At 42.0% G+C, this 22,466-nt stretch overlaps 1 protein-coding gene across 2 annotated transcripts in view; it reads right to left on the bottom strand.

Annotated features, from left to right (window-relative positions):
* Nucleotides 1–22,104, bottom strand: part of ZEB1 (zinc finger E-box binding homeobox 1) — a 122,006-nt gene extending 99,902 nt beyond the window's left edge. Inside the window, exon 1 of one of the 2 annotated variants that reach the window (XM_065830699.2) lies at nt 21,993–22,104. In XM_065830699.2, the coding sequence (XP_065686771.1) occupies nt 21,993–22,050 (58 nt within the window). In that variant the 5' untranslated portion in view covers nt 22,051–22,104. Of the gene's footprint in view, nt 1–21,038; nt 21,183–21,992 lie in introns of those variants that run through there. The other variant, XM_065830700.2, reaches the window with a different exon arrangement.
* Nucleotides 22,105–22,466: the final 362 nt, after the last annotated feature.

The raw sequence follows: 22,466 nt of genomic DNA, 5'->3' as shown, positions 1-22,466 counted from the left end.
CCTAAAATCCTTCTCTCTCTCTCAGTCCCTCAGTATGACACAGTCACAGAAAAAGGCAAAAGAGCAGAAGCAGAGGCTGTGTTCTTGACCCCTGAGATACCACCAGTTGGCCTAGCGAGGGGTCCACCTGCAGTCAGTTTTCTTGGTGACCAGGATTCTCCAGGGCAGAGGATGACTGACATCTCTCTCTACAACTCATCAGTTCTTTATCCTTTGGGTTACCTGCCAGCTTGACCAGGAATTATTTTCAATCAAGGACCAGGATGTAAAAGCATAGATTCAAGCAGCAGTTACAAGGAGACCTGAACAAAGTACTGCTGTAAATAACATTATATCAGTTCTGCCTTATTCTGTCCTCTTGAAATTTCACAAAAGCCGTCACTTCCACACTTCTACTAATATTGCAGCATGACTACCAGAGCCAATTCCATAATACTAATAGTGCAGAGCTGTCACCTTGTTTGAGTCCTTCGTAGTTCTCACTTAAGTAGGATCAAAGTCAGCTTTAAATTAACAGGTAAGGTAACTTGTAGTTTTCCTTTCACAATGGCAGTATTCTACAACATAACCAAATTATAATATTTAGCTAGAGGTCAAATAAGAATAAAAAACTCAGGGCTGTCAGTAGCCAGACATGCTAGAGGAGTCAACTCCACTGTCCCCGGTGGGAAACCTCGGGCCAAACTCACTTGTTTCACATTTTAAGATGAGGCCATTCACATGTTCAACATACAGATATTCTTTAGGAGCTAAAATCCATATTGGGGCATAGTGGCGTACTGCAAATAAAGACCTTGGTACAGACTGGTGGAACGCTTTACGCCAGCAGGCTCCAGGCCTTGGAAGGAAGTTTTCCACATTAGTAAGAAGACTGTTGCAGTGTGGCAAGTTGCAGGGGCAGCTGAGTTGAAGGAACCCCCCATGGCAGGCTTCTGGTCAGCTATTCTGCCAGGAATTGTGGCTCTGAATTCTGCCCATGCCTTTGTGCGCTAATCTATTCCACATTAGACAGCCTTTAAGGCACAATAGAGTTCATCTTTTCTCTCAGGCACTTGTGTTTAGGACAGTAAGAGAAATGTAAGACCAGACATGTTAAGTTTACATTCTAGAATTTCAGCTGTTGATATTACTGAAGTATGTAGCTGCATCTTTAAAATGAACTGCATTTGTGCATCCACTGTGAAACTAGATCAGCACCACACAGCTGGATTGTTTTGCTGTTTCTGTGATAGATTTTTAGCATCATCTGAGTTCTAAAAACAAGAGCACTGTTACCTCCTTAATATTCATATCACTTTAAAGCAATGCTGCTTAATAGCAGGCTTGCCTGTCTGTTCTCTGCTCTGCCACTAATTTATTCCCTTGCTTCTTCTCTCTATTATACGTCTTCCCACCTGAAGCTGGCAGAAGGAGAATAGTTATTCTGACCTTCTTGGAAGACCCTAAGAGCAACTAGGGGTGGCCTACTTCACAACTAGGTACAAAACAGCAGGTTTGTTTTCTTCAGTATTGCTCCTCCAGTTCGGCCTTCACACTTCACAGCTGGTGCAGCTGCTCCTCCAAATCCCACCTTCACACTACTAGAAATTTAAAAACCCCCAAGAGAACACACCAGATTCTGCAGGTACAGACTAGCCATGAGAGCATTAGTTACTAGAAAACCTCCCTTTACATCTCTAGACTGAAACAGTCTTGAAAAAGAGAACATAAAGAAAAGATAAATTCTTACACAGCATGTAGTTTCACAGTCTGACAGAAGAGGAGGGAGGCAGAAATAAAGGATGAAAAGCTGCCATTATATAAGCGGCATTTTAAGAAAGGGAGGTTTGATTTAACAATTAAAAAAACTCGACATTACAAAAATGAACATTTGACTATTGCCTTTTAGCTCTGATTAATTTAAGCAAAGGATTTTCTGGTACTATTTACAAGTATCCAAGATTAATAGATGAGAGCTCATAAACAGCTCTGAAAAATGAGTTTCACTCAACTATGGTGGAGTTGTTCAGAGTTCTGCTATACTGTGAAACAGTAAATGTTGTGGCATTTGTAGGTGGATATCCTAAATATAACTAAGTAGTTTACAGCCTGCAAGCGTATGGGAGTTTTAAGATGCAAAGCTCTTGCTGCTATTGATGTTATACAATTAAAATAAGCATGCAAAGACACTACAGTCAGATATGTAGGCTTCAAGATACGGGCTGGTGACACTCAGGTGTGTAAATGCAACATCCAAAGGAGCAGAGTACGGCAGGTCGTGATGGAAAGTGGGGGCTTAACAAATTGGAGGAAAACTCACACGAAAAACGTACCTTGCTGCTCAGCCTGTCTCAGATACTCAGCAAAATTATTTTGACAATGTTTAACAAAGGCACTAAACTTATTCCTTAAAGCAGCAGGAGATAATGATGAGAGTAGATTCCCCAGAATTACCCTCCTAGAGCAGTTATTGGTAGCACTAAGCAGACTGGAGGCTGAAAATGTCTCTCTCCCAGCACATGCAAAACTTGAAAGGAGGCAGCCAACAAGGAATGAAAGCCATTACTGAAACCCTATCAGACTGCTTCCTAACCCCAAATACCTCTCCTGCCAGTGGCTACTGCCTCCACAGCACAGACAGCTACTGTGGGCATAGGTCCAGGCCTCTGCTACTTCATTTTAAAATCACTCTGTTGGGCTGGAGCCTGTTCCAGCTCATGTGCTGGGCTGCGACCTGAGAGGCTGAGGGCTCCTCCAGTCACCCCTACCATAGAAGTAGGAGCCTGCACCGGGTGTTCATCCTGCTCAGCCACCCCAGCCCAGTGGGGCCAGGGCGAGAGGGGCCGAGCCCTGCTCTGCACAGAGCGCTCCTCCTCCTCTCTTCCTAGGGACTGAAATAACCCAATTCTCCCTTTAAAAAAACAAACAAACAACAACAAAAACCACAACAACAACACAAAACCAAAAAACAAACAAACACCCAGCTCATCAGCAAGTCTTTGTGTGAAAGTGTTTTAAAGCTGAAAATTGGGTGCTGAGTGAAGCATGTTTGTTTTCAAGCAGAATGAACAGGCTTTTAAGCACTTATCCCCTAAGATAAAAGAGAAAGTAAACAGTGAAAAGCATGGAAGAAGCCTAAGGGAAGTGCAGATTTAACACAAAGAACATCAAGTTTCAAAGTTTTGTTTAAAAAAAAAAATATTAAAAAGCACACTCACACTTTCAAGGTGAATCTTTCTTAAAAATAAAATAAAATCTCCTTGTTGCTGAATGTTGCTTTTAATCTCCAAAGTTAATGAGGGTGAGTTATTTCCTAGCTCAGAAGCCCTTAAAAACCAATAACCCCCCTTTTTACTTACAAATAAACTTTGCAAAGTTTGATTACCAAAAGGAAAAAAAAAAAAAAAAAGAGAGTAAAACCCCAAACAAGTGCACATGTAAGGCGGAAAATACTGGCTGAAGTGTCAGATCAGAAGGTTCTCACCCCGCCAGGAGTAGGGGGTTCAGAGAGACGTGCTAAGCTGTTTCGGGCAAAGCCTCAGAAGGCACAGGGTAAAGCTACACAGGCTAAAAACCCACAAGTCGGAGAGAAATTTCCCACAAGCCTCGTGTGAAAGACTGCCTCCTTCTACTCAAGTCTTTGAATAGTGCTTTTCTTCTGAAACAAAGTGTATGAGGTACAGCGAACAAACTGTAAAGGTAACTAGGCCTTTTGTCATATAGTTCCTCCACCCACTTGTACTTTACCGCACAATAGCTCGTTTACAGATTCAGACCACTCCAGCTCCACACAGAAACAATCCTGTATTGTGAAGTGTATCTACCACAGGAGTAAAATCTAAAAATACTGCAAAATGTCTATAACAATCATTTAGTAGAACTCTACGGTTCTTCCCTTAGAGACAAAGGCTTTCCCAATTTGAATGGGTAATAACATACTTAGTCACTCCTTGCTTGAGTATGACTAATAGCCTGCAAAAGCAAAAAATACGTGCTGTACAGTATATGAAGCTGTTCATCTCTTAAAATAAAAAGATGATTTGCACTGTAGCAAAAGTAGTTGTAGTATATAAATCCATGTTATTTCCTCTCCCATCTCCACTGGGGAGAACAAAGCACTATGTAACACAGACCCATTTCTGCACATGCTACCCAAGACAAGCTGTATGTGCTTGTTTACATCAGCAGGTAGGTACAGCAGTTACAAAACAGTGATGGGTAGAACAAACAGCAGATCACATGGATCAACCAGCAATCTGCCTAGTCAGCCATACATTAATGCAACTAAATCAAGGGAGACCAGTTAGGTTGTTGGGAAAGTGTGGAAGAAAAGACGGATAGCCTACCTACACTCTACTTGCACTTTCACCTCATAGAGAATAGTTACTCCATCCCCCACAAGCCACTATAATAGAATAAAGATAAACGCAGGGATTATGCCAAGTTGACCCCAGGCTTTGTTCTTTCCCTCCAAGCACATTCAGTGAAAAGGTCTAAACACACATCTGATTTGACAAGCATTCAGATTCACAAAGAACGTGGTGAAAGTGAAATCATACTTGGGGCATTCATGGGTCCCTATGTCAAAGGTCATTCAGCAGCGTTTCAGCTGCTGCTTGCTAGGATTTAAAATGGACTAGTTTAAACCCCCATCAGCACAGACAACAACATATAGTTTATGCCAACCAAGAATATTTCATAGCATGTTTAGCAAAATTTAGCTCAGAGATACTGTAATTTCTGGACAAAAATTTAATCCTTCACAACTGGCACTTGTCATCTGGAAAAGACGATTTTCGTTTTCAGTCAGATCCTTGATATTAACTCACATAATGCATCTGCAGAAGATTGAATTATTATTAGAAAGGTCTGAAAAAAGCATTTATATGCCTTCTCCCTTTTAAAAAAAAACACCCCACAGTTTTTCTACCTAACTAAAGGTTCATCAGTTGATTCAAGAAGAAAACACTCATGTTTAAATCACTTAGCTAAACCAGAGAGCTCAAAAAGCTTTATTAAATAACTTTTCATTGATTTTTCTTACTTTATCAAATATTATTCTAGTCTACCCACCTTCACTAAGGATGTTAAAAGAAGGTGCATTAGAAACTAACTTGAAGCAGTAGCAGGCTGGGCAGCTTCAGGGCTATGACAAGTGGGGGAGCAGCAACTGAAAACCTGCTGAGAAATAACAACAGCACAGGAAAACAAACGTATTCTTCCAAAGCCTTTGTGAAGCGCGCTCTCAGTTACAGGCAGCACAGTGGTAAGCCCAGCTGTCGATTCAGCAAGCTGCAAGACTGTCACTCCAAAACAGGTCACAGCTCAGCAAACAAGCTATTTGTTTTTACTGCAGATGAAGAGGTCTACTTGCTAAAAAGCAGCACATCTGAGGCAATGTTTCCTAGGAACAAGTATATGTCTTTACATACTATGGACAACATAGCATGTTACCACCAGCAGACATAAGTAGACTTCTTTACTGGAGAAAATCTCAAGCCTCACTTTATTACAGAAGGTGGTTTCACATAAGGATGCTGGTTTGCCATAGCTGGCAAACAGACAGGTCTCTGTCACTTTGTTGGCAACATGGACCTTCCCAAAGTTGAATGGTAGGAGATGAGCCTCTCCTTCTCCTACCCCTGGCTCCTATGCCGAGGTATTTTGAGTGCACCTGCCAAAAAGCAGCATCTATTCCTTGAGGTTTCCAAAGGCAGACAATTTGGTAATGACAGGCATAGGACACAAGTGACTGCTTCTCAAGGAAGCAGCAAGTCGGCCCATGCTTTGTGGGACATGCACCATTAGCTGACAGGAATTAGTTGAATTACATGCTCTCATCTCATACACTCAGGCATCAATTTAAATAATTTTTGGGCAGAAGATAGCCTTTATCCTTTTGACACATGAGAAAAAAACAAACAAACAAACACACACACATCCCCCACCCAAAAAAAAAAAAAAAAAAACCAACAAAACCAAACACAACTCTCAAAGAAGCACAAAACATGCTTGTTCTTTTTGGCTAAAGAAATAGGTCCTCTCAAACCTCCAGATGTTCAATATGACTTCTTCAATATGACCCTTCCCCCATGAATAACTAAGAATCCAATTTAAATAGAAGGTTGACTTCCTCTCAAAAACTGAATATGTTTTTTTTTCCAGAGCCCTCATGCCTAAATGGAAACCCACATGTAACAGGCTTTCCATTAGTGTCCCACTTGCAGAAATGGAGAAAAACATTAAAAATAAGGACACACTTCTAAAGGGTTTGGGACAGGAGAAATGACTAAAAAACACCTTGTTCTTCCTCACATGATACTACGAGGATGACAACACAGACATCACAAGGCAAGACAGGCCTCATTTTTCTCCAGATTCTTTCCATCCCCCAGTGGGAACAAAGCACATCGCTTTGCTAGTGACCAGCAGGTCAGTTCAGGATAGGCTGGAAATCACTCCTATTCCATCATGCTGTGTAAGCAAACAGATTTGTCAGGTTGGTGCAGTTTGCTTACTAGTTTTAGAATATTCTGAGTTCTGTACATGGCTACCAGATAGTTTAGCAATCTGTGAGGTACAGAGGAATAAGATTCAATTAAAAAAATATAAACACCCACCAAAAAACCCCCAAAACAAAACAAAAGCCACCACAAACAAAAACAAACGACAGGTGTATTGACATCATGAATAGCATCCAAGGGGGTCATACCAGCATGCTTTGGTACATCCTTATGAATCAAAAGGAAACCTGAAGACAAGCACATGTGAATGAACCTGAAAGATTTCAAACACATGCTTCCTCCAAAACAGAGTTTGACACTCATTTTTCTCATCACTACAAGCTGATCTGCTGAGGATTACATTTCAGTCTTTGCAAGTTACACAAATGAAAGAGTTCCTGACTGTAACAGACTGCCCACTGAAGTACTCTGAAATAGTCACAAAGGTTTTGCAGAATCGCATGAACTGCTCCAAGAAACCTAACTCACCTATTATTACAGCATAGATAATCATAAGCCTTATTTAAGCTCAAAAAACATCAATTAGGCTTTTTTGTTAGGTTTAAAGTTTTTTGGTAGTGGTTTTTTCCCTTCTCTAAAATAGGAGGAGAGGGATGAAAGGAGCTGAAACACACTGTAGCTCTGCATATCTTAAAATCTTGAAGTTCTTGGGCAGCTAGATAAGAAAACATGACACAGTTCACTACCTCATCTGGGAGGGAGAGCAACATTGCACTGACACCTTTAACTTCTTATAAGAACTACACAATTTCAGGATAAGGTAAAAAAATGAGGTTTTAAACATTTGTCTCTGAAGCACATCTGAGACTCTTCTTTCTATTCATAGAAAAGAAATCCCACAAAACTGGAGTCACCAGGACTCACATAGGGCCTACAACAAATAGAAAAGATGGAAACAATACCTCAGATAACAAAAATACATACTCTGATTCTTCTACTTCAGAAACACACTTCTGTTCTACCTCTGGAAAACAACAGACAAATAAAATGGAGGTAACTACATGGTTCTGGGCTGAACTAGGGAGCAACAGCAAATCACTGTAAAACCTAAAAGTTTCCATATATTAACAGTACTGTGTTTATCAAAGCTTAAGGCAAGGGTTGGCCATCAGGGTTCAAGAAAGCAGAACTGGCGAGAGGACACAAGAAGGCACCTTTTCAGGCCTGTATCCTCCAGGCACCTCATTCTGTGGCAAGCATTGTACCTTTAATTGTACAAGGCCTTCTATAATTTCATATTTTATATATTAGATACTTTACACAGAAGACATTAAGATCTTGCCTCCCCTCCTCACTACAACCAACAAACAAAAGACAATTTGTCCATAGGAAATTTTAAATACATTGTACTTCCAGTTAAATCTAGTGATAAATATTCTGAATAGGTTACCTTTTAAACCTGAAAATATGCATTTCCAGGTCTGAGATATCTCCCCTCACCACCTCAGGCACTCCAGAGCTTTCTTGCTCGTGGCCGTAATTATGGTGTCCTAAATTTGGGATTCCAGCTCTGCTACACCAGTACTTGCCAACAAGAAATGACAAAGTGATCTTAAGTATCAACCCAAAAGCTGTTAAAATTGAAATATAATCCTCTTTATTAGTACTAGTACTGTATTTTTAAATACAGAACCTCAATCACACTAGTTAACTAAATGTTTATTTTCAAACTAGCAGATACGAGACCCAGGTAAAGTTATCAAAAATTCCTGGTTGCAGTGATTCGTCTGAAAGGGACATTCGGACATGGTTTACAGTTTGGTCAAACAGACTGACATACCACATAATTTGCCACTGATTAAGAGTAATCACGCAACTTTAGGAAGCAAAAATTTTAAGTTTCCTTCCGCTCATGTTATACCCCATCACAAGACTTTTATTCATGTTTGGAATAATTCAGCACAGATTTCATACCTGCAAACTTTCCTCATACATGGTATTTTACCCACCTACTCCATTGTTGTAGTCTATTATAAACACCACAAAAGACAGCAAGTAAAACTATCTGCCAAAAGAATAACTTTTTCTCTATTACCTAAATACCTTTACGTCAATAAAAACATTTTCCTGCAGTTCCTTCTGGTTAAGTGAAGCTGAACTTTTCACTGTTTTACCACTCTGTCTTTGGTATTCTGCAATGTTCCCAAATCTGTCCTGAAAATCAGCCACAGCACAACACTGTAGTCATGTCAGTGCAGGTCAATCCAAGGCAGCACCACCCTTCTCAGTATGACCTGTGGTTCTAAAAATCGCATACCAGGCAAGAATAGTTCTAGATTTTTAATTCATATTCATAAATGCAACTTCCCTAAGCTGCATTAATGTACAACATACTGCTTTCAGTAGTGCCAATTAAGTCACAGATGTTGAAGGATTTGTAAAATATGTAGCTACCTCCTTCCCCCATAAGAGAGTTCACTTTCTTATTTTTACTCAAATTGCATTACTTACCCGTGACTATCTCCCTTTATACCCGTGACTGCAGAAACTAGTGACTTCCTACTGTAAACCACAGCAATCACATGGGGCAAGGAAAGAGGAGAGAAAACCCACAGGCCCTCTCTTAATTAACTAGCCTGGAACGTATTTTACTTGTCACCATCTACAGGCTGTCCACTGTTAGTTAACTAAGCTTTTGTTTTATCAGCAGCTTTCTTCACAAGTAGCCACAGTCTTCAGCACCATAAAAAGCTCATATGATCACAGGAACAATTCTGAACTGCAAAATAAAAATGCAGGTAAAGTGAATTAATACTGCTATCAAGGGAGCGGCATCCATGGAACTCAATGGTATGATCGGTCTCAAGATCACTCTCAGTTGTTTCCTTTTTATTTTGGGGGGATTTGGGGAGAACAACTTTATTGAGGGAGAGAAAGAGAGAGGCAGAAGTACACACAAAGTACACATTTTGAGGCAGGGTTTCCCTTAAGGAAAACCATTCCAAGAGACTGGGGAAGAGCTGGAGTGTAAAGTACAGATAAAAGGAGATCTCCAAGGGACACTGTCCATATAACAGGTGGAATATACATCCAGAACAGCCACAATGAGACCTGGCAGAAGCTGATAGAATGACAAAAATAACACACAAGTTACTCAAATATTATTCCCATTTTATTTATTACAAGTTCTAATCTGTACATTTTGTTGCTAATGCATAGATTTCCAGACTCCACTTCGGTTGTATCCACAGTGACATACTGAAGAGTTTCTAACAGGCGAAACAAACTAGACCAAACATCAGCCAAGAGGTTTCTTTAAAATTAAGAATTTTAGGACAAGTTTTGTGTGATTTAACAATTCCTCCATGTTCTATATACTAAATTGGTTTTATGCTCACTTGTCAGTTAGTTTGGAAGCTTGTGTTTATTAGAAGTTGTCTTCATTGCAATCCAGGAAAATCCTCCATTTAGCATAAATGAAAGTAGCATACCTTTCTTGGGGGAGAGAGTACCTTTTAAAGCTTGCATGACATACAACAACAAATATTCTTGAAATCTATAATTGGAAGTTTGGAGGGCAAAAGCAGCCACTACTGCTTATAGATACAGTAAAGTGTAGACAATCGAGAGGTTATTTTTAAACACCAGCTTCTTATAGTGGGTAAGTATAGCTGTCAAAGCTTTGATAGGAAACCTAGATATTTTTCTTGCTACTGCTTCTGTGCACAGACTTGTGTCTCTGCTTGATTCCACTCACTACAGCTTTACATTTTATATCCTCTTCCAACATCTGGATTCCCTCTGTCAGCCATGTTTCTGGACCAATTTCCTTCAAATCTATTTTAGCGTATCTTCCAAAAGACTTAATAAGCCCAACACACTTCTGCAGGGCAGATTATGTAACCCTGTAACTAACTGAAACACAAGAAACAAAAAATTGAAAAGAAAAAAATATACACCTGCACAGTGAAAATGAAACTGAGCCATCATGCTATTATTCCCTTCCTTCCCCCCACTCATATATAGCAAGCAGGAACTGCAAGTAGCACGTCATCCATTTAGCTCATCAGTATTTTTCTGCTAGAAGGATCTTCAGCACTACTCTGTAAAACACCTAGGAACATGTTAGACAGTTGAAAAAAAATTAAGTTTATTTTACACCCATTAACGTGCTCATAAACCAAAGGCTACTCTCTCCATCTCCCAATACAGATATCCTTCATGGCAGGCTTGTCATTTTTTTGCTTTATAATGGAGTCATTTTATTGTATGCAAGAAGCCTCAGGCATTTTGTGCAGCCCATTACTCTCTGCTGCCCACATTCAGATGGCTAATCTGCTATCAGCCAGCAACCTGACAGACAAAAGGAAAAGGCAGGAAAACAGCACACGCGGTTGCTTGTGCGCACACCCTTCAGCTACAGCGTCTTTCAACAGGAGACCCAAGAACCAACAAGACACACATTTGATTGCAGTCCTACTTAATGCTTCTGTGGTTGAAGGAAGATGTAAGAGTTCTTTAAAGACAGACATTAAAAAAATGAAGCTTAATTAGGACACCTCTTAAGATACTTTAAGGCACAAACTGTGAAGGCTTTGCTCAGTAAGTGAGCATCTTGTAACTTGAAAACTCAAACATTTTTCTACTCTCAGATTTTGCTATGCAAGACCTTCAAAATGCTTAAAAAATATTGGTAGAAGTTAGAAAGATGAAATAAAGGCTAAATATAAGTAACTGTAAACTATTAGAATAAGAGATTTGGCAAGTTTTCAATTTCAGCACTCCTGTTTTATTACCTGTGGAGAAATTAGATTTTTTTTTAAAGTTGTATATTCTTTCCTGTATCTCAGACTATTGTGATATCATACATATGCAAAAACAAATGGAGTGAAATGATTTGCATATCATACTGCATAACAAGGAATATGTATTTTTTTTTAAGAGGTTGGAGTAATTAAATGGAGAAGGCTTGCCACTTCACACCAAAACAAAGAAAATGCTTGTATTTGCTGGAGTTCTTAACTACTTTAGTTATTGTGTTTCTGAAGGAAAGCATCTCAGCAGAGTCACAGGCAGCACTGCCAAAAATATTCTTTGAGCATCAAAAACCTTGTAAGAATTTTCTGTCAGGATCATAAACCTCTGTTGTGCATCATAGTTTTTATTCAGTTAAGTCTATTTGTATCCTTTTCAGCTGGAAAGGTAAAACTGACCCTGTTATGTGAACTGGCTTAGCTCACAGAAAGTCCGCCACTAGTTTTAGTCACATGCTGAGGTACAAACCTGGCTCATCATTTGAAGAAGTCTGTCTCCATCATGTAACTACCACATCAGCTGTGCAGGCTGACCCCTGAAGGCATGATTAATCACATGGTGAAATTCAGAGAACTACGGCATGTTACACTGCACTATGTACCACTGGAACTGTTCCCTCTTCCTATGCTACAACTACCAACTCAATTTTGCTTCTCATTTCTGTTTGTTATTATTTCACTTTTGTGCAGAAAGAGTCTCCCAGCGTTTTGATTGCCAAATAGAACAGATTCTACCTTACCTCTATACTAGTTGTTGTAAGACATATTTAGGGTTTCAGGAATACAATATGGCAGTTAATTTACAATCTGGAAAAAGTACAAAGTAAGCCTTAATATGAAGAGCAGAAGTTGTCAGAATAATCTTTTCTATAGAATTAGTCTCTGTGGCTTTAGTACCATTGCAAGACTGTTAGGAATGATAGAAGTTTACCTTATGTTACTACAAGGAGCATTCATGCCAGCCTAACAGATTAAGTTATTGGGTATAATAACTATACATATGAATGTCTACAAACCAAATTCCTATTGTTAACACAAATTCACTCTCAGCACTCAGTAGCTAGAATGTATCAAAACAGGTTATTATGACAAGTCATCCAACAATCTGCTCCTATTTAAAGTTGGCAAGAAGGGTATTTTCTTGTTGCTTTTGAGTCACAGAAGTTCTGAAATCCCCCACGAGTCTTGTCCTGCATGACATACTTCTCTCCTTCTGTGGCCATCTGCAGCACCTTCTCACCAGCAGCACCATCCCCAGCGGTACTCTGCAACCTTATCTTTCTCTCCCACATGTACAAGGTAAGAGGGGGAAAAAAATACTACATTTGCATATGTAATTATGCTGTAGCTCAGCAGTGAGCAAAAAATTACTGGAAGTTGCAAACAGATATGCCCGATGACCACACCTTAGTTTTTCAAATGAAAATGCTTTGCAAGGAAGGGGAAGGGACAGCGGCAGGGAAGGAAACTAGTCATTACAGCTCCAAATCTGCTTCAAAGGCCTCTTTCACCACCTCATGCTCTTTGCGGGGCCGTCTGTACCTAGGTCACTCCTGTGAACAATAACACACTAATGAAACCAGTAAGTAGTATGTGACTGGTTCTATTTCGCTTGAATTTACCAAACAGCTGTACCAGGAATAGGAGGGAGGAAAAGGAAAGGAAAGGAAAGGCTATGAAAAGATAAAAACAAAACAAGACAGAAGATTAAACAGCAAACAGATGCTGAATGGTACTTCCTTTTCCAGTCTAGAACTTCTCATGACTTAGAGTAGATAGCACACAGGAACTTAAGAGAAAGAATAACATGGACTAGAATGTGGGAAGAAGGAAAGCCTGATGCATACCTGGAAGAACACGAGGCAGAAATTCCTCAAGGCATTGAAAGAACTATTTAAAAATATGTGCATTTAGGAAAAAGTGACAAGTCATCTCCCTTATGTTTTTGAGCATTAAGGAAAATGTTATGTTAGACTGGGGGAGGCGAAAGGTGTTAGAAAGACAAACAAAAAACACAACCTCCTTCTTTAAGTCAAATCTACCAGTATAGCAAACAGCAACCTAGTCCCTGTAATTAAGGTCTGATTTTTCTGTTCTTTAGTTTGCACTTTTTCAGATGGAATAGATTTCCCCAGGCCTTTTTCAATCACACCACATTTGTGATGTTTTGTAATTTCATTTTGTTTTCCCCCATACACACTCTGTAGACAGATGTCTCCATAAAATGGAACAGAAAACTGCCCTCAGTGTCTGTCAGACAGAATTTGAAAAAGGAATTTTGCTGAAATAATGAAAACACTCCATATCACAGTAACTGAAGGTGCTCCCTAGCATCACTGGGCCAAGTAGCATTTGATCCTAATGAGGACAGGCACACTAGTTCATAGGTAAAAATACTCTCTACCACATGAGATTCTTTTAACCCCTTTATTTCAAGTGTTGTCCATGAAAGTCACTCTCAGAATCACGGTGAAAGGCCAGGTTTATAATCCATCTATCTCCAGCACTCTTGCCTGTTCCTCCAACTTTCCTGATCTAACACTTGAGTTGTGAGAAGCTAAAACACAGAAGAGCTTGTGGAAAGTCAGAGGATGTCCAAAAACATACTTAAAAGAAGTTCATAAGAGACAGTTAATGAAGAATTGTTTCTTTTCTTTCTGACACACACCAATATCAGATGGGGTTCTTAGCACTTAAAGAAGTAATTTTACACGTCCTTTCACTCAAGGACTGCTACTCATGCTTACAGATCCTAATTGGATAGGATGGATTGTCATCTCAGCACAGGATTGAATTCATCTTTTTTACTTTCTCTCTTCAGTCATAATTGCACCCTCTAACACATCCGGAAGAATACATTCATCATTAAACATGGTCATTTGCTTTACATAGGTCTCCAAAAACAGGATAGATGGAACACACTGAAGGCAGAGCAACGACAGAGATGCTACCAAACCAAAAGCAAACATTTTTAAGGGAAGCAACAAAGGATGCCAGTTACAAGATTTTAACCTTTGCATAACAGCAGTTGTTAACCAAACTGCTTTGCAACAACAGGCGTAAAGTCCTCACATCAAGGAGATTGTGACAGCTGGGAATGACAGCTGAAAAGGAGAGAACTGAAACAGGCTGCTTTCAAACAGTGCTGACTCCTCAAAGATGAGAAAGCATATTTTTAGTTAACTTCTGTTGCTCTGAAAAAGCGTGTCAAAATAAAAGATATAGTTACACTACAGTAACAGCATCAGAAACAAGCACAGAACAAGACAAAGTAAGAAAACCTCCTTTCTTCCTTATTTGGGGTTACTTTGGGGACAAATGTGCAAGTCTAAAGAGCCCTGGTTAATAGCACTAACCAACTGAAACATTTGAATCACTGCCTGGCTGCTCCACACATAAAGATACAAACTTAACAAGTTTCTTCTTTCTGCTCTACCACCACCTATCCTCCTAACATGTAAATGTACGCTGCCATGTACCCACAGAAGGAATTAAATGTACAGGCCCAAATACAGGAAGAAAAGACTCAGTACATATATTTTGACTGTCTTAAAGGTGCTTACATACTGTGGTAATAGGGGTAGTATTTTTCTCAGGAGTACTGACATAGATTTATGAAGCTATGCTGCATTTAACTGTAGCCAGTATTTTACGCATTAAGTCTCAGTCTTCTTGACTAGGCTTCTCATTTCCTCAACTGTCACACAGGAATACTACTTATCTATGCAACAAAGTGACAAGTAGATAATTAAATAAACTGAAGCTCAATACAAAATAAAAACTTAAACTTAGTCTTTCTTTAAAAAATAAAGGTGCTAAGATTGAAAAGCTGCAACTGTCAACAGGTTTTAAAAATATCAAACTTCTGTTACTTAAAAATAAGACTCTAAGAATTAGCCAGAAAAGCAAAGCAAGACTGAGAAATACCCATGTACTTGACAATTAGCTCGAGAAACTGATTAAATCAGAACATCAGAGGCAAAGGCTTAGTGAAAGGTTTAAAAAACTTGCCAACACTACCTGGAAGCAGAAAGAAAACCATACACAAAACCCTATAGAATCCCCCCCAAAAATCCAGTATTTCAAGACATCACCTAGTCCACTGAGATCAAAGCTCTTTTCTGCTGTGATCTTCTTACACGGCCAGTTAGGGAGCAGACCCATCACTCCCTGAAAGGCCACCAAGGTGTGTCAGAAATCAGGAATCAGACCTTCCGTGAGCAGCAGACTGCTCCCCTCCCTTCCCCTTCTGTCCTCCCTTCTTCCACACACGCTCTTTCCCTCGCCAACATACCCTTGCCCATTCAGACACACATCCCTCTGCTTTCCACAGTGTGCTTGGGATTTTGTTGATTTCTATTTTAATTATTGAAGACATTAGACATCATTTCCCCCAATAAGAAAGAGTCCCTGTCATAACTGGTCCATCGCACTGTCTGGTGACCAGACGAAGCACCCGTCTCCACTGCTGAAGACACCAGGCCGCTCTCCACAGGGGCCTGTGAGCCTCCGGCCCCCGCATCCACACGGTCTCACCTCGGCAGCCCCTGTGACAGACGGGCACGGTCATAACACCGAGACCTGGCACAGGCTTGTCCTGGTCAAGTAGACTTTCCAGGCCTGACTTTATTGATGCACTTCAGTGAAATTTATGCTTTTTAATTTACTTCATCATTTTCAGACATTAGAAACACCAGCCACATGCTGATACTCTTCTTTAGTCATTACTGTCCCAGTAAAACCAATATCTGATTAAATCTCTGCCCGAATGTCAACCTCTAAGACAACAGTCTTCCAAACACCTCACCCATCAGAGTAGGGAGGTTGATGTTAGCAGTGTAAGCTTTAAGCCAGTTCCCTCCCATTGTGTTTTACTTTTGTCTACCTACACATCACTGAACTTTTGATTTGGGAATATAAAAAATATCAGAAGACAAAATTGTACTTCTCTGGCACATCATGACATCGACTACATAGACAGGAAACATCATCAGTGAAGATACTACCTTAGTACCACCTAAAAATGAGTGAAGAGAAAATTGAGTTTTGCATATTGCCACTTGTTTGTTGAAAGTACAGGTATTTCAAGGCAACAGATATGGAAGAGTTTAAATACTTAAACTGAGCGGAATAGTAACTGCTGAATGATAAATCTGTTCTTTCTCTTTAAGGCTCTAGATGAAGCCAAATGCAAAGGTAGTCCCAAGGATTTAAAATTGGATTGAGACTCAGTCTTGCTATGGACTTCCTGTGTGACCTTGGGTAAGTCACTTGAGAATTTAGTTCTCAAAAAAAACAGGCCTGTTATAGCTGCTAGAATGAAGCACCAAAGTTTCTGAGACCACAGATACAAACCGGGTCCTGCTTACTTGCCCATAACAGAGGAGATCCTACCTGGTAAGCCCTTCTGAAAAATGTAGATAAGTATGACTAGAGCTTCAGAAATATTGATATTAAGCACTTGAAAGTTCATCTGGAACTGTACTTTGAAAACTGGTATGAAAGCCTACATAAACTCATAATTATTTCAATTTTTTCAAGCTCTTGTTTTATGTATTTGTGTGAAACCTATCATAAGTAAAATCTTTATGATCTCCAGAGATGCAGTATGTACTGTTAAATACTGGATTTACAGTCAACAAAGCACAACATATTCTAATCAGCTTGCAATATCAATTAGTTAGAGTTTTTGAAATTACTACAAACAGCTAATGAGTTGAAAGCACTGAGCTTATATTTTTGGTAAATAGCAATGATTGAATTTAAAAGTAGGGATTCTTAACAGCCATTTGGCTAGGTAACGTAATTCCAACAGTTTCCCTGCAATAGAGAGCAGTTGGTCAAAAAATTAGTTAAAAAAAAAAGGGGGGGGGGGAAGGGGGCAAAAACCCCCACAACCCAAACTTCACAGAAGTTGGCCTTATTTCTTTAACATAGTAATAGAGTCCCCTGCATGTTAAAAATGTCTGCCCTCCCTCACTGATATTTTTAAACCCTGTTAAAACAGATGTTTCCACATGAAGACACTGCACTGATATTTTTACTTTAGATTACTCCAGGCGCTCTCTTCCCCCAGTGAGAATTCTGTAAGAAGAAATGCCAGGTTGGTACCACCAACAGACACCGGGTGGGGAAGGAGGCAGAGGAGGCTGCAGAAGCCCTACCTGGCCCAGGGAGAAGCTCACCTGCAGAGAGCTGGGGTCCCTACTAACGGGACCTGTCCTAAAGCCCAAAGCCAAGAGAATGACTCAGTGGAGGGGGACAGCCAGTAGAACAGAGAACGTTCAACAGAAAATTTGGGCTAAGTTCAAAGAAGTCAAATCCTCAGACTTTTAACTAAAAAAATTAATCTGAATGACTTCTATGACAGGGAAGCCCATATCAGAAGGGAAGTTTCATCTGCTTGCTACTTTTCATCAACTGTTTCAGCAGTATGTTTGCCAGAGTCCTAGAGACAAGGAAAACTGTTTCAGGCAAATGACCGCCTTAGGAAACCTGCCTCAGGTAGCTAATTACCTTAAAACACTCTGCTTCACAACTGTTAAAATAACAATTACTGAGAGAAAAAAATGAAGGAATAATGACATTTTAAAGTGTATTCCCATTATATTTCAGTAGTTAACATTAAAACAGAACTATTACTTGTTTATGTGAGATATTTCCCTGGACTCAAACAGTTAATTCAGTTGTCCATGTAGACCTGTTCACTGTGCCTGGAATTTTAACTCAGGCTACATTCCTCAATTCCCAAACTGCAAATTTAAATTAATGCTGGAGTGAAAACATGATACCTAGTGAAAAAGAAAGGGAGGGAGGCAAGAGAAGAAAGGCACGACAGGGAATGTTGTATCCCAAGCGTCACTAACACCTGACATCCTGCCAGTAGTTAACACCTTGGAGCTAACAGAAATATGCCATGCTTTTGCCTTATTCAAAGGCATTTATGATCTTCTTACAGTACTTAGCTTTGTAACAAAACTTTGTACAAAATTATTATCTAATAAAAATTAAAAGAGAGGAAATCCAACTGTAAAGCAACTGAAACGGCACTCTAACAAGTTGATCTACATAACCTTTTAGTAATGAATCCACTGCTAACAGGGAGTAAAGTAAAAGCCTGCCTCATACCCTCTCCTCACATATTCCTGACAGCATGCAGAATTTACTCAGTTTCATACATTCTTCTTTTTACCATTAAATATGCTCCTGAAGACCTGAGGGCATACTTACATTATTTTCAGAACATCAGTATAAAAGGTTGATAGCTTTTTAACTCTCTAGTAAGGGAAGTTTAAAATATTTTGCTTGCTTTACTTGTCTCACAGCATTGCTGAAGAACAAGATGTGTTACTTTTAGTTTTGCTGTTTAATTAGAGTTAAAACAAGCCTATAATATATATGAGATGCTAAAAAGGCAACTAATCCTAATGCTGCAAGCCAACTCAAAATAAGAAAACTTCTGCTAATACTGAATCTATTCAAAGTCCACACAGGATTCGCACAGTGTGGCAATGCAGATGACTGGCAAAAATCACATCCCTCTTTTTTCCTCTTCATTTATGTATCAAGAGAGGGGGAGAAGGGAGGGAGAGAATGGGAAAAGGTGGCTAGGACGAGAGACTCCCAACCAGTGCATGTTCCTGCTTTATCAGAATGGTGCTATGGTTCCAACATTTTGACAACTCCTCTGATTTAGCAGATGTTTTTGTGTACTGGCCAAAAGTAAGGACAATGACACAGGATAGTTTTCTTCAGGTATGAAGTGCCAGATTTTCTTTCAAGTGGAGGCTTTAATGGCAGCATCAATCTGCTCTTTTTGCTGATCTCCTGTAGGCGCCCATAAACAAGGTAGAAAAGGAACCAGCTCTAGAGTTAAGAAGATAAGGCTGTCTTTCCAGCTAATACATCAGGGTGGCAACCATAAGTTCTGGCTCCCAAACACAGAGAGGGAGAGAGAGAGGAAAAAACAAAAACAAAAGTTTACAGTACAAGAATAGCTGTGTTAAGTTTATCAACAGATAAACAGAAGGAAAGTTTGAAATATAACAACTTGATGCCACAGCCCATTATCATTAACTGACATACTGGATGTCAAGTGCATGTCTCTCTAATCATCTCACATTCTGTGGGAAAGTGGAGGAACTAGAACAGCATAAAATTGATCTAGTGTATACTATGAACAAGCCAGTTGCTGGAGCATCTCCTGTATGCTGATCTCTCATTAACAGAAGATATTCACCTATAAGAGTAAGGTACATTTAGAAGAAAAGTCTGATACCTATTTATTTTAAAGGGTTAACATTTTTCTAGTCATTTTCTTTAGTAATATTTGCAAGTCAAACATAAACCCACTGCTGAGAAATCTCTATTATCCAGAATCTATTATCTAACCAACCCTGATGCTTCAACGCACAATGACTTCAGTTGGTTTTAATTCCTTAAAAAAAAGGAACCAAAACAAACCTAAACCAAAACATACTACAATTCTACCTTGCAGAACTAGTTAATAAAAAACACAGAGTGCAGCGATGAGGTCCAAAAGTGATGAAGATGAAAGACACCTGGAATGATACCACATCTTATACACCTTTTGTTTTCTGTGAGTGATACATGCTGCAGACAAAACGAATTGTCCTGAAGAGCCTCAAATCTGGTTTTCTAATATTAAGCACAAAGGAAAAACACTGACAGCAAGCATGGTAAATAAATCCCTCCCTTGAGAACGAAAGCAGCAGACAGGAGGGGGCTGACATGCATGCAGGCGAAAACTAAACACCATCTTTTTTTCTACCTGCACAAGTTGCCATTTGCTGCAGCGATCAAGAATCTCTTTTCCCCGTTGATTTCAAAAGACAGGTTTTCAGAAAATTTCTCTCCCAACTCATCTGTTGATAGGCTTTAAGAGTATGATATTCGTATCACTGGATCTTTAAGAGAAAAATCCATTTTCTTTCCTGCTCAGGTAAACATGTTTACAGCTCCTGCACAGACGCTGGGTGGTTCAGACTCACATGTCACACACATGTCGTCAGCAACAAGAAAAGCCCCTTTCTCTGATCAGCAACATTTTTAATAAGGTAAAGTGAAAAGCACTTTCCAAACTTACCTTTAGCACAGCGAAATCATGAGCTAAATATAAATATTTACACTATGACAAGGAATTAATAACGTGAACGTGCAAACAAAAACACTTGCTAGAAAACGCACACAGCGAAAATAAGAGACCCCTCCTAAGTTCAAAGCAATGAAATCAACTCGTTAGCCCCTGGAAAGGCTGTTATTTATCACCACATTACGCCTGAAACAATCAGGATCAGAGAGAAGGACCGATCGTGACTCTGGTCTATTTCAGAGACCGTCCACTGCGTATGAAAACACCTCAGATCGCTGGCGAAAGCCTTCCTATCTGTGACCCTGCACAGGAAATGCCACATAAAACCTAAAATTGCCAAGGAAGGTTACAAAATCTCCTGCTTTAGATCCTATTGCGAAGAGTCGCTACAAGAACCGAACTACTTCCCCATTTTCCAGAAAATAAGTACAGAGTGGGTGTTACGAGCGTTTATTCCCCCTGCCGTATACCTTCCAAATGCATCTTAAAGTAACACACATACCAAAGGGAAAGGAAAAAAAAAAATAAACCAACCCCACGGCAGCCCTTGGGTCTGAAATGTAAATGTAATTCCTTATATAGACTGCAGCAGTTGGTCACACACGCACGGAGAGCGGAGCGGGGGCCCCCGGCCAAACCGTTACCACCCATTATTATACAAACAGGTACCTCCGAAGCCAGAGGGAAGGGAAGAAACTTCGCCGCCCGCCCCCGCCGCTGCCCTCCCTTCCTCACCGCCCCGTCGGGACCCGGCCCGGGGAGGCAGCGCGGCCGCGGGGCTCCGCCGGGGACCGACTCTCGGTGGGCAAGCGGCGAAAGCAGCGAGCGGGCGGCGGGGGCGCCGGTCCCCTCCCGCCGGCCCGGGGCGGCCGCAGCGCGCTGCCCCCGCACGAATCGCTGCCCGCTGCGGCGTCGGTGCCTCCCCCGCCGCCCGCAGCCGTACTCCCGGGTGTGCCCCCCTCCCCCCCAGTGACGGCTGGCGTCCCCCACCGCCGCCCCCCGAAAAGCGACCGGCAGCCCGGCCCGCCGGCCGGGAGTGAGGAGCCGGCCCACTGCCGGGCGAGCCAAGGGAACTCTGGCGGGCAACGAAGAAGCGCTCCCGGGCGGGCGGCGGGGGAAACCCGCCCGCAGGGCCAGGGGGGAGGCGGGCGGGGAGGCTCCGCTCCGCCGGGGCGCGCAGGTAACAAGTTTCGGAGTTGGGGTTGCGGAGGCTGGCCGGGCGACAGAGACTCCCGCGCCGCTCCCCGCGGGGCTCAGCGTCCCCGCCCGGAGCGGAGGGCGGCGGCACGGCCCAGGGGGGGGCCCGAGCCCGCTCCCCGCAGCGGTGGCGGGGCGGTCGCGGGGCGTGTGGAGGAAGGCAGCGTGTAACGGTCCCGGACAGGCGGCGGAGTGCGGAGGCACCGCTAGGCGGAGGAGGGAGGCAGGCAGCAAGGCGAGGGAGGCACCAGGTAGCGGATATAACGGTGCGGAGGGAGCCGGGCTCCCGGCGAGGAGCGGCGGGGAAATTACTTTCGCGCCCGCCCGACCTCCCCTCTCCGCGCTCGGGACGGCTCTGCCCGGCCCCCGCCCCGGCCCCGCCGCCGCCCCGGCGCGGCCCAGCCGCTGCCCCGCGGGCTGACTGACCGTTATTGCGCCTCGGGTTCGCCTGCTTCCTGCGCTTACACCTGGGGCCATCCGCCATGATCCTCTCGCTTGTGTCTAAATGCTCCAGTCACCTCCTCCCCCGCCCTCCCCCCTCCCTCCCCTCCCCTCCCCCCGGACCTGGTTTACGACACTGGGTGGTTTTACTTTTACATCACCTTCCTACACCTAGTGCTCGGCCGGAACCTTGTTGCCAGGGGAGACGGGCGCTTTACGGCAGGACGTTTGAACGGCGGCGGGGGAAAAGTTGCGGCCGCAGGTACCGGGAGCGGCGGCCGTGGCTAGGGTTGCTCCCGGGGCGGCTGCGGCGCTGCCCGGGGACCCTTGTCTCGCCGAGGGGTGCGCCCCCCCCCAGCACTCCGCCGGCGGCAGCAGGGGGGATCCCCGTGGGGCGGGGCCGGCCGAGGGGGCGGGAGCCGGTGGGGGGACGGTGGGCGCCGGCCGCCAAGGCGGCGC

The sequence above is a fragment of the Patagioenas fasciata genome, chromosome 2, assembly GCF_037038585.1.
Source record: "Patagioenas fasciata isolate bPatFas1 chromosome 2, bPatFas1.hap1, whole genome shotgun sequence".
NCBI lineage: Eukaryota > Metazoa > Chordata > Aves > Columbiformes > Columbidae > Patagioenas > Patagioenas fasciata.
The sequence above is the reverse complement of the archived record's forward strand: the minus strand, read 5'-3'. Positions and strand labels throughout refer to the sequence as shown.